Below are 12,638 nucleotides of genomic sequence, written 5' to 3' on the forward strand. Positions count from 1 at the left end.
TTTTTCATTTATAGTGAAGTGCTGTACAGCAGTGTGACATGTCAAGTATGATTTAGAAATATATACTAAGATGGGTTTTGCCTCTGAAAAATGCATCTCAATTGACTGGTCAGTATCACTGCACAGTCTGTGCAGTGATAGTGACCATTTTATTTACCTACTTTTGCTTTTTTTTTAAACAAATTACTTATTGCAGTGTTACTTCATAGGTTCTACTTATATTGGTCTATTTTTATGAAGATTACACAGTCCCCATAATAATACTTTCTTTATTTGTTTAAGAAAAACATTTCTGTTAAGGGTGATAAAGAATGAAAAAGACCATTCATAAATCACGTCATTTATTTTCTGTACAAAATGACAAGATTTTTGTAGAAACTGTACAATCTTTCAACATGCTGAGACAAAAAAAGGGCATTAACAGAAGAAATATGTAAACAAGGGAGGTAAATTCACTCTGCCTATGTACAATTCATAAATAATATAATTCCCACCTCCATTGCAGATGTTTTCTATTGTCTGGTTTGACCGTTCTGACAAAAGGCATGATCATCACACATGGAGAGAAATCGCTCAGAAATCTCAGCTAGAACCATCTGCGGGCCACGACGATAAACAATTTGAGCTTGAGACTATTGACTTATTCCAATTCAGTGAAGCGAGCAAACATGGCTTTTCGGACCGCGTCTTTGTATGTGTCTGAAGCAGAGAGGGTGTAGTTGGTGCCTTTAGTGCCGAGTCCAGCTCCTTTTGTTCTCAACTGTGCCTGAGGAGGAAACACGCAAACTTAACTCCCTTTTAGACATATTAAAGAGGTATTAATGCTGATGGCTGCTGGATTAACCCCGACACCACCAGATGATTGCTGTAAATACCTCAATTGGTGTTGTGATGCCTTGCTGGTTTCGACCCAGTCCTTTACCCTCCTTCCATCCCATGGCCTGCAGCATTTTGTTCCCAATATTGTCGCTGTTAAGTCCATCTTTAGTAGGCTGTTCATAGTTACTGCATGGAGATAAAGGGACATGTCAATGATTTAAAGAAAAAAAAAAACACCCGAAAAGAACATCTAGAGCTCTGTGGGAACTAAAAAACAGTAGGTTACACAAATTGTATATTTAACAGAAGACAGTTGCTTACATCACTGGTGTTGGTTGAGTAAATTTCTTCTTTTTGGGTGCTGGGGGCTCAGGGATGCCATATTTTTCTCTCCTCTCAGCTGCACGGTCTCTGTATTTCAGCTATTCACCAGCAGAATAAAAACATTTTGAATTTTAAAATGCTGACGCATTGAGTATGGGAACACTATGACTCACAGTGATTCTGTGTTGAGCCAAACCTCAGTTTCTTTTCTCTCCAACTCTTCCAGCTCTGCCTCAGACATTTTGGATCTGCGATGAACCTCCAAGTTTTTCTAGAAAAGATAAGATGAATACCTCCATGAACTAATGGTATAATTTTTTCTAGAGTGACACATTGGATTTTTACTATTCAGACCTTAAGACAATATATGTGAAGTTACCTTGTGGAGGTCGGACAGTTGCTGATGTCGAATTAGACCCTCTTTGCTTGGAAACTGTCTCCTACACAGCAAGCAAGCCAACTTTGTCCAGTCCGTCAGTTTGTCCTGGCCTCCATCGCCACCATCAGGCTCAGCTGCTCCCTCCTCAGGGTCACTGTCTCCACTGTACGCCGCCACGAGGCCACACTAACCACACCACAGTCAAAAACAAGTGTAAATGTTGTTAACACAAAAAACACCTGAATATAACTGAATCATCATACAAAGCACGATGGGGATAGAACATAAAAATTACATGTGAGGGTTAGGTAGAAACCTATACTGGCTTAAAACACACCCAGAAAACATATGAATGGTAAAATACAAGCAATCAAAACATCAATACATTTAGTTGCTAAAAATTCAAAGTGTCACACTATAAGTACAGGGTTAAAAAAATAGAAGTGCAAATAATTATTTGGAACATTTAAACATCGTTTCATAAAGGGATCATTATTGAACCAAATAACATGTTTTTGACAGCAGAGCTTTTCAAAGTCTCTTTCTGTACACAGACAACGACAGAAGAATCCAGTAAATTAACATTTTCATTCGATGAGCCAACTCCACGATATCTGACAGAAAACTGACCACGGGGAAGTGTTATACAGGAATATGAAGATTCTGAGCCTGTCTACTTCTATAATCATGGAATAGAGAGTTTTAAACAAAGTAGTATCTAAAACTATGGGGTAAATTTGTAGCCTTATAGCTCACTTTTAAGACAAATGTACATATTTGAAGAATATTAACTTTTATACTTGCAGCTTTTTAAGTTTATATCTGCAATGCAATTAAAATAGCTCTGACACTCATTTCTTAAATACAGATTCCTAACTGGACACGGTGCAAACAAGTGATCATCGGATTGTTTCAGTTGTTTCCATTGAAAGTGTCCTAACCTGCTCTGTGTGTCTGCAAACGTGCTGTTTGCAGACACACAGAGCAAACAATAGCTTTAAAACAATAGCTTGCTCTGGCTGTAATTTTGTGGAGCTTTGCACGCCTCCAGCCTATTTTCAGAGAATCTGCAAGCCGTTGCTAGGGTTCACTCTTTGGGCTTGATAAACCCCTAACTGTGTTGTCGCTGCTACTATATCTAAGACAAACTTTTGTGCTTCGTTCTTAGAGTTTGATCATTTGCTGTGTGTCAGGAAGAAGTGTAACACTGGGAAAGAGATGTAGAAAAACTCACCTTGGAAGTGTTGACTGAGCTGGTTGGTGGCTCCTCCTCAGGGCCCTTTACCATCTCTGGCATGAGTCTGTCTAGAGTGCCTGCCTGCTAAAATATGAATAAATAAATATTAGGACATTTAAGTCTAAAGCCGTACACTTTTACTCTCACATTTTGTTGTCAGATAATGAATCCTGCTGGATTACCTTCTTTTCAAACAGTATGAAACCAGCATCAGCAGCTGCTGCCTCCTTCCTCTCCTCCTGACTAATAGGCTGAAAGCTGCTCTTGAAGTTATCTTTTTGCTTGTTTAGACTTTTGGCCCATCGTTCCATGTCTTTTGCAATCTGCAAGAATCAAACAGATTTGAACATGATGTTAAAGGTCTAAAAATGAAAAGTATCCAGAGAAGGCTACAAAGAAGAAGCCACATGAATAACAGACATGTACCGACGCAGGATTCATATCACAATACCTGCTGAGCAGTCTTGCTTTTGGGCTTTTCCTTTTTCTCCTTTGCCTCTTTAGGTTCTTTGCTGCTTGTAGCCGCGTTCTCACTTTGTGCAGTGTTTGTGTCTGTAGGAGCAGGTACGTATGTCTGCTTCTCACTGTCCCAGTACAGATACTGCTGGGTCTGAGAGTTGTAGTAATACTGAAGAGATAAACACAAAAGGACATAATGAATACAAACAATCACCAACATATTGAAGCAACCTGACTCAGACATGGTGGCTGTGCACTACTTACATGAGTGTTTGGGTCATAGTAAAGGCCAGTCTGAGGATCATAATAGTAACCGGAGGACTCATCATACTGATAGGTGGACGTGTCAGGAGCTGTTGATTATAAAACATAACTTTATTAAAAACCACTGCCTGAACTGGAAAATGTGGAGAATTTTTCATGCATAAAAAAGCAATTTAGTCACTGATTATACTGAATTATTATTAAGTCAACAAACAGTTCCAGCCTTTATTCTCACTATCTTTCCCTAACCAACATCAGCCTGAAGGCAGATGCCTTTTAGTGTCATGAGCTTTAAGCGCTTGACGGTTTTAAAGCTGCAGTTACTGCTGCATGATCAACATATGTAGTCAATCATATCAAACACTGGTTCTGGCCGTCTTGTTTGTAAATATAGTCCTTTGAATCAGTTAAATATATTTATCACATTTAAAATTCTGGAACGACATATCGCTCTTAAATTATAGGCAGAACCAAATTCTCAGGTTTCTTTGTTTCAAGCTGTAGTCAGGGAAACACTGTAATGTCCATGACAGTGACCTCAAGAGGATTTTCTCTTCATACACATCACATTTGACTGGACAGGGATTTTGTGTGCTCATACCAGAGCTGGTGTCAGGCGTTATTATACCAGCAGCGGTAACAGTCGTAGTGGTGGTGGTGGTGGCGGCGGCGGCGGCGGCGGCAGCAGCAGCAGCAGCAGCAGCAGCAACAGGGCCGACAGCTACAGTCGCAGCGTCAATGCCTGAAAGATGTGCTGTGTGGGGTTTTGCCTCCAGCTGCTGTGCAAGTGGCACTGCCTGCAAAAAATGTTAGTGTTAATTAGAGATTATTACACCATGCATTTTAATAATGGTACTATAGTGTAATTAAATCTGAAAAAAATGTGTATGTTACCTGAATTACTGGCTGCCCAATTATGTGGGGTTGGTAGACTTGTGCACTCTGTGCGATTAGCACTCCAGCTGCAGTTGGAACAATCTTTACTCCGGGGGCAGCTAAAATTGGAAAATCAAAGCTCTTTGACTTTTTTTTTTTACCAATAACCCAAATCACAGTGCAATCAGTCAAATCATGTTCAGAATCTAGCAAAGATATTTCTGTCTGTGCTTGTTGCTTTTAAAACCAGGGTCTATCTACACGGTGTGTTAATTATTCCTACTACGTTAATTTGAATAAATGTTATATCCTGTACTCTCAGCAGCATGTCATCACAAAAAAGGCACCGAAAAACTATGTTCTACAAAATACCAGCTATAATATGATCTTTTGTTTCTCCCCCAGATTAATATTACATTATACTGATGCACCGACATTCATCTACAGCAAAGCATGTCATACCTCCAAGAATCCCATTTCCCTGGGAGGTGCTTGGTCCTGCTCCTTGCTGGTAGTACGTCTGGTAGTCCTATTGAAAAAAGTAATTTTCAGTGTTAAAAAAAAATCCCTCATCTAAGTCATTCTTTTACCCAAAGGAGGATGTAAATACCTGCCAAAGTGAAATGTGAAAGATTGGCTTAGTATTTAAAACACTGTGGTGATACACACGAGTACACACAGTCCGGCGTATTATCTCTGAATGCATTTTTAAAGCAAACAAACTGACATATATCTGAATTAATCTTCTCTCAAGTTACAGCTGATCGGTTTCAATGCTTGCTTTATTTATTCTACTGACCTGTGACATTGGAGTATAGCCTTCTTGTAGATAGCTGTACTCCGACATTCCCTCTGAGCTCTGCTGTGGCTGAAAAGGTAAAACAGCGATTATGAGCCTGTTACGTTGACACTGGGAGGTGAATAACAAGATAACAGGACGTTGACAGAAAATTAACCCACCTGACTTGAAGACCACTGGGCTGCAGCAATGGCTGTGCTGGCCACAGAGAAGGCACTGACACGATTCCCGTCAGGTAGTAAAAGGTCCCTGTAACAGGCAAAGGGCAAAAAAAAAAAGGTTTATTCCCATCTTTAATTTACCTTTAGGTGTAGCTAAATCTTTTCATCCATCACAAACCCACAGCAAATGAGTAACTCTTTTACTCACTTTCTTGCACTCTTGGCATAATCCACCCCTATTGTTTTTCCATCCAGTTTTAGAGGCGGCTGCAGTCCCTGTAGGATGGTTAGCAGCTGAGAGGCCTCCTGTGAAAAGAGTGTTCATGAAAGAGAAAAACTTTGACAAACAAGAAAATGAAATGGAATTGTTATAACAGTAAATGACGATGCTGAATAACAGTAAATTGTGACAACATACGTGTTGAAAAAATGCCTTACCAGAGGAGAAGACAGCTGTACAAAGGCAAAGCCTCTATTCTGGCCTGTTTGTTTGTCCTTGATAAGACGGATGTTGTTAGATGAAAGATTAGCATATGGTGCCAAAGATGTCAAGATGGCTTCCACGGTGGTCAGAGGAGCAATATTTCTGAGGATGATTGCTGTGCAGAAAAAAAAGGTAGTATTTCAGAACATCCTTCCATAGATTGGGATATTTTTAATTCCAAGCTTAAGTAGGACACTTCAACTATAAAAAAATAGACCCTTACTGTCTCCATAGAAATCTCCACTGGGTTGAGTTTCAGAGACTCCGGTGTTATTGCCATTTTCACTTTCTGTTGAGAGAATGACAAAGAAGTAAGAGGTGCATTAACATAACATTCAGGACTGTGTAGTCAAAGAACTGGAAATTGGGTATATATAGTGATAACTGTCAAATCTGTGCTAAAATGGGTCAGTATTTACAGTACCAGATAGATTTCATAAACTTAATTATGTGATGTGTTATGTCCTCATTTTGTATTATTGTCAGGTAGCAAGGATAAAAATGCATGCTGTTTCACATCTTTGCCTACATCTCACAGTGACAACGCTTATGAATCCATATCTTTTGGTTTACTAGGCCTCTACAACACCAAAAACACAAACTTTGCATCCCAGCAACGTTGTTTCAGGCTGCCCGGATGACTGCAGTCAGTGGCCTCTTGTTGATTTAACTACTTACCAGCTTTGGCTGCTCCACACCTGAAGCACTTCAGCCTCCTCCGGAAATTGTACAGGCCACACTGCAAGTAACCGTTCACATCATTTTTATTATACACCTACTAAAGCCCTGAACAGTGCTGCCTCAGAAAACAGGCAATCTATATTGCTGCAGAATACCATACTCACCTGAGATACAACCTAACCTTCCCCACTTATTCAAATGTAGGTGAACCCCAAATTAAGGTAACAGGACTGCAACAACTGTAACTTATGGGCCTAACACACAGTATATACTTAAAGGCCTGTGTTTGTGTGTGAGGTGTTCTGTAGTTTTGAATCATGTGGTCATGAAGCTACGACAGTGCATTTACTTACAGTGTTGCAGAGCCAGTCTTCATACTTGTTCCTCGGGTGACTGTAGTGCATGTCCACCGTTTTGCCTTGGATGGTCAGGCGTTTCTGAAAGAGGACGACAAAGTCACTCAAGCGCTCCTGGCGAGCATTAGTCTCATCAATAGAGCAAGCAGTGTTGGAAGGGAGAGAAGGGGGAGAGGGACCCCCAACAGATAGCCTTTGTGTTAAAGACAAGACAGGCACGTGATGTGTATGTGAGCATGATGTGTAGAGGGGTTTTTAAGTGTTTGGGACCCGAGTGCCCAGGCTGAGCTGGAGCAAAGTGTATAATGTGACCCTAACAGACACTTCTGACTGCTTTAAAGAAAAAACAAAATAACAAAAAACAATAAAACCGGAAGATTAAAAAAATCCTCATCTATTAAGGGGTAGGCTTAAAAAAAATAGGCAGAGTTTACATTCAACTCTGAAATATCACTGATAATGCCTCTATCAACAGGTGAAGATAATGTTCATTATCCTAAATGTAGATTCCTTAAGGAGATAACCTCACAATATGAGCCAAATCTGCAGCTTTGATGCTACTGCCATTGCAGTTAACTTAAAAGTAACTGTTTAAACACTGAAGCAACAGTTGGTGACTTTTATGAAAATAACTTTGTATCATATTTGCTGAAACTGTCGCTATTTTCTGAAAACAAGTAGGAGTGAAAAACAATCATATCACTCCCCCACTTAATGCCTCTGATGGCATTTGGTAGAAATGACTGTAGAGCACCAAGAACAACCAATCAGAGCTGAGGAGTCTCTAACACACCTGTCAATCTTGTCAATCTCCTTGAACAGAAGTCAAACTCTCAAAAGAGGCAAATCAAAATTCTGCTGCTGCATTGCCTATTTCTCACCTCAAATGTTTTCACATATTTTAGTGTACTGTTGAGCTGTAAAATTAGATAGTTGGTTTGGCTGGTGGGAAGTGCAGGGTACTCCCAATTAACTGTGTCCAACATGGCAGCGGGGTCACAAAATTTGTCATTTTATAGCTAAACAGTACACTAAAATATGTTTCTGAAAATATTTGAAGCAATTAAGTGCTGCATGAATGTAGAGATAGTTTCAGGAGATATGAAGATTTTTTTTTCTTCTTATGAAAGTTACAGACTGTTGCTTTAAGTTGTGAATCATGTATATGATGATTTATCATGATATATAAATCACATCTTTTTGCTCTGTGCCATACAATCCATGAGTTGTTTTTTTTTTTAAAGCTTTGTACAACCTCCATACTACTTATTCAAAACACTTTGGTTGCCTTTTAGGTTATTTTTCCAGATCCCCAAGATTAAAACTAGACTTGGCGATTGTGAAGCAACCTGATTGGTCTCCATCCATCGGGTAGCATCTTGCAAGTGATAAAAGTCCACGAAGGCGAAACCACGGCTTATACCTAGAGACAGCATTCAAATATAGACGGGAGGCGTGTTAGTTAAGAGTCCATGGGCATATTATTCAAACTCTTCCACAAACTGCTTCACGACCCAGGCCCTGTTTGGTACACAATAGGCCACTCCTTAGGAGTTTTACCATAGCAAGAAATCCTGCTGAATACCACAGTTTGAAGCACACTCCACGTGTCTGCCAATTGAGGTTCTGTTAAAACTTTTATCATTGCTGTTCTTACTTACCTTACAAAGATCCACAGAGAACTGAAATGTGTCTTAAATCAACATTTGAAATCCCTTTTCAAGAATCTTGATACTATTCTCTTCTAGCTGCTATGGGAAATGGGTCTGAATGGAAGCAGATTGGCCCTATGGTAAAGACTGGGGGGAGGTTGAGGTCCGTCAATATCCGGTTCTCACCTGTTTTCTTTTTCATCAGCCTGACATCCACTGGCTGCGGCCCCTCCAGTTGGTCTATGGCAAAACAAATCTGAAAAAAGTTCAGATGGTATGTTAAAAACAGTGAAGCCTGCGCCTCTTTAGGAAAATAAAAAATAAAAATGCATTTCATCTACAGAATAGGCAGTGAACACACATAGAACCAAACTAAATCCTGAAGAGACTGCAAATCTGCAGAAGCTTAAAGACTTACATCATCGTCAGTGACATGAGGAGACAGACCCCAGAGCATGATCGTCTTGCTCTTTTTCTCCTCCCCAGGCTCTCTTCTGTAATCCTGCTCTGGGTAGTCGCCATCAGAGTGATAACCATCTTCTGATCTATCACTGTTACGTCGTTTCCTTTCTCTTTGCTTTAAAACAAAGAGATCAGTGCTTCAGTTAAGTGTGGACATCACCAGACAAAAAGTATTTTTCGAATACATTATACTAGAGGAAAAATGTAATGCCTGCACACTTATTTCATGCCACACAAGTTTAATGAAGGCAACGTTTAAACCCTACTTGGATCTTCATCAGGTCAAAATGTTTGAAAAGATGAAATCACAGATATATTTATACATAATGCACACTAAAAGGCTGATGAGTAATTCAAGAAATTACATGAAAAATACATAGAAGTACATACGGAAAGAAAAGCAGTAATGTCAGGCCATATTATAAAACATAAATCTATTGATTTAAACATTATATCTAGATTCCTTATGTCAAAATTCATCTTTTTATCAAAATCAGGGTTGGAAATGAACTTTTCGTCCATCGGCCACTGTGGCTGGTGCACTCCAAAATCTACCACCTACTCAAAAGATTACAGTTTCCAACCCTGATCAAAATACTCATAATATCATAATTCATTATCAGTCTACATTACCGTTTACTACTGTTCAAAATTGTATTAAATTAGGATTAAGGAAGAACAAAAGTAATCTCCAATTTTTCCTCAAACCTTTCCTTTGACCTGACGAAGATCCAAGTAGGATTGAAATGCTGTCTTCATTAAACTTGCGTGGCATGAAGTGTGCACAGCAGGCGCTACTTTTTCCCTCATGTATGCTGTTTTTTGACTGCCTTTCACCTCCATGATCTGCATATAATTACCCTCTCTCCACTGAAAAATTAACTACCAAATAACATTGCAGGTATTATGATAACTACCTCTGGACTGTCTCTTGATCCTCGACGATCTCCTTCAAAGCGATCACTGCGTCTCTCTTCGCCCCAGCGGCGCATGTTGTGATCACGCTCTTGGTCCCTCTCTCGTCTGTCACGCCAATCTGATTCATCACGAGACTGGTCAGAGCCATATCTCCCGCTACGTTCTGTCCGACTAATCCTATTCAGGAGGACATCGATAGGCAAGCAACACATTAGCACAACTAATCTGCACTTGCATGATATTACTTATAATAATATAAAGCCAAATACTGTCGTATCAGCAAACTCACTGAGATAACTGAATAACTTACATCACAGAAAAAATAAGCCTGATGTCTTTCCTCTGTTGTAGGGCCACTGCCTCAAGTTTGGACTAAGATTCACACTGAAATGCTGTAACATTTATAGTGTTTGTTGCAGTGCTTGTGTAGAGCATTTTTCAGATTTACATTTGCCCAAGTTTAATAAACACTCTTCTCGTACTCCAAAATATTTCCAGAATGGAACATCTAACATATAAAATAGCTTTCTGCCTTGCCAGTATTTCTCTATTTCTACATTGTTGTGATGTGGTCAGAGAAAAACTGAGCAAATGTGCAATAAAGTAACCATAATCAGCAGCACAAGGCTTAGCTATGCTTCAGTACGTATGCATGGTTATCTTGTTACCGGCAAAGTTTTGACAGTTATACCTTTCTTATGACACATTAATTCAAGATTGTTATGAATTTTACTTCAAAGACTCATAAATGAAGACAGTAATAAAATGATTTTCCAATAGTTTCCTGTATGGTTAGCATTTTTGCAGAGCACGGAAAAAAATATCACTCCTTTTCAACAGTTTTAAACACTTGGATTGGCTTTAAGGGGGAACAATGGCAATGTTAAGTAACACATCCAAAAGTGTTGACTGAAGTTATCCTGTCTTTGTAAATAACCTAACACAAACAATCTGAATGTTAACAATTTTATAATTCTAAAGGCTACCATCCCATACCATTATCAGTTAGATATTTTATTTTGAACATGACAAATTAAGTGGGAGAATAAAAATAAAATATAAGTAAGACAATCAACACCAGAATATAAGTATTTTATGTCTAAGAAGTAGTAGGAGGAAGTAAAAACGTATCACCCCTACTTCAATTTTATAGTAAAAACTCAATTTTAAAGAAAAATATTGCTCACTTCTGCTCCACTATTCATCATACACACACCTCAAATCAAACCAGAATTAAACATTCAAGTCAAAACAAGAACAGATCAATCTGAATAAACATACACACAAATAGAAAGCATATCAAAATTGATCGGAAAATGATTACATTTAATTCATGATGTTTCATTATTTTTGGATGTGTGTGTGTGTGCATACATGTAATAATGGCTTCTATGTACTGCTTGGTTTTTGCTGAGTTAATGTAGCCTTATTGGTTATGTTTCCTGTTTTTTAATGTAATTTATCTTTTGTTGTATGTTACAGAAAAATTTAGGGTTTTTGTTTGTTTGTTTTTATTTGTTTTTTCTTTGCTTTTGCTATTTTTTGTTGTTTTCAAGTCCGGTGGGGTGGGGTGGGGGTCTCTTTATACAAGCCTCTGGCTTCTTGACCTCTCAACACTTTTATGTTCATTTCTTTCTTCTAACTGGATTTAATGCAGTTTAACATTGTGTTAACAAACCTTAAACTGAAAGGAACAAGAAAAAACAAAAATCACACTATCAAAAGCAACTTACCTATCTTGTTCCCTGCCTTACTGCGCCCGTTCCTCTCTGTTCTACCATCTCATCTCTTCAAAATGCTGTTTTTACTTTAAAAGTTATGCATGTTTTCAATTCTATGCTACAGCTGTTCTAAGTAACTCCTTTAGTTGCATTACAATGATATTTATCGTTACTCCTCACCAATTGTATCTTAAATAGGGAAATTCCTCTTAAATCATGAAACCATTCAACCATTTGAAAAACTTATTGGATACTGTTAGGTAGCAGTTTTTCCTCCATGCATGATTTGAACAGTGTTTAAATCAACCAGATCTTTAAATTTGTGTGCTTTTACTTTGACAAAGAGTGGGTTGTTAGTTTGCACGTCATGTGGCTCTTTTTTTTTTTTTTTTTTACAACTCTTATGGCTCTTTGTTATTGTAGGTTACAGACAGGCGTTTATGATGTCGTTTAACGTTAGTGTAACACTTGCTTTCTCTCTTAGAAGAATGTATTTGAACTTAGATTAAAAATAGCACTGCGATTTCAGTTAACCACACCTACCATGGCGAACAGTGCTAACATTAACTCACCTTTTATCAGCTCCCATTTCTCCCAACTGCACACAAACGACTCTAGATAACAAAAAAAATCCGAGTTTCAAATTAAACAAAATCGTGTTGTCTTATTCTGGTTTATTAACATGTTTACTTTTTTTTTTTTTTTTTTTTACAAAAAAACAACAGTTTCACTGCAATCAAATTAGCGGGATTGCAACGAGCACAGTAAAGTATTTGTACGTTAAACCGTGACGTTAACATGGATCCGGCCGAGCGTTAGCGGCCATAACATCTGAGAGGAGCCATAAAACCGTTTGAGTTACGGTCTGAATGTACAATAACTCACCTGCGTAGCTTGATAACAATGTTGTGAATCACTAGTGGTTTTTGAAAAAGGTATTTGAAAAAATCTTGAGGAAAAAATTCATCTCACGTTCAAGGACTTCTCAAATCACTACAACAACGACTCCTTCTTCGTCCCAAGATGCATTGGTGTTTTACCCGGTG

General features: G+C 38.5%; 1 protein-coding gene across 2 annotated transcripts; it reads right to left on the reverse strand.

The window, feature by feature from the left end:
- Nucleotides 1–324: 324 nt before the first annotated feature.
- On the reverse strand, nucleotides 325–12,618 carry rbm5 (RNA binding motif protein 5). Of its 2 annotated transcripts, none has more exons than XM_088090016.1 (25): nucleotides 12,478–12,618; nucleotides 12,165–12,206; nucleotides 9,871–10,048; nucleotides 8,910–9,068; nucleotides 8,678–8,747; nucleotides 8,189–8,262; nucleotides 6,837–6,920; nucleotides 6,481–6,541; nucleotides 6,026–6,091; nucleotides 5,757–5,917; nucleotides 5,527–5,624; nucleotides 5,319–5,406; nucleotides 5,158–5,226; nucleotides 4,821–4,887; nucleotides 4,377–4,477; nucleotides 4,084–4,279; nucleotides 3,483–3,571; nucleotides 3,211–3,387; nucleotides 2,942–3,082; nucleotides 2,757–2,840; nucleotides 1,523–1,708; nucleotides 1,340–1,414; nucleotides 1,141–1,241; nucleotides 876–1,005; nucleotides 325–766 (listed from the first exon to the last, which is right to left on the reverse strand). In XM_088090016.1, exons 2-25 carry the CDS (start codon nucleotides 12,179–12,181, stop codon nucleotides 641–643), a joined length of 2,598 nt encoding a protein of 865 aa, XP_087946142.1. In that variant the 5' UTR covers nucleotides 12,182–12,206; nucleotides 12,478–12,618; the 3' UTR covers nucleotides 325–640. The 2 variants fall into 2 exon arrangements, with proteins under 2 accessions (XP_087946142.1, XP_042363237.1); XM_042507303.2 differs by having other exon boundaries at nucleotides 2,757–2,843.
- Between the last annotated feature and the right edge of the window lie 20 nt (nucleotides 12,619–12,638).

The sequence above is a fragment of the Plectropomus leopardus genome, chromosome 2, assembly GCF_026936395.1.
Source record: "Plectropomus leopardus strain MGB_pleo_1.0 chromosome 2, ASM2693639v1, whole genome shotgun sequence".
NCBI classification, from domain to species: domain Eukaryota; kingdom Metazoa; phylum Chordata; class Actinopteri; order Perciformes; family Serranidae; genus Plectropomus; species Plectropomus leopardus.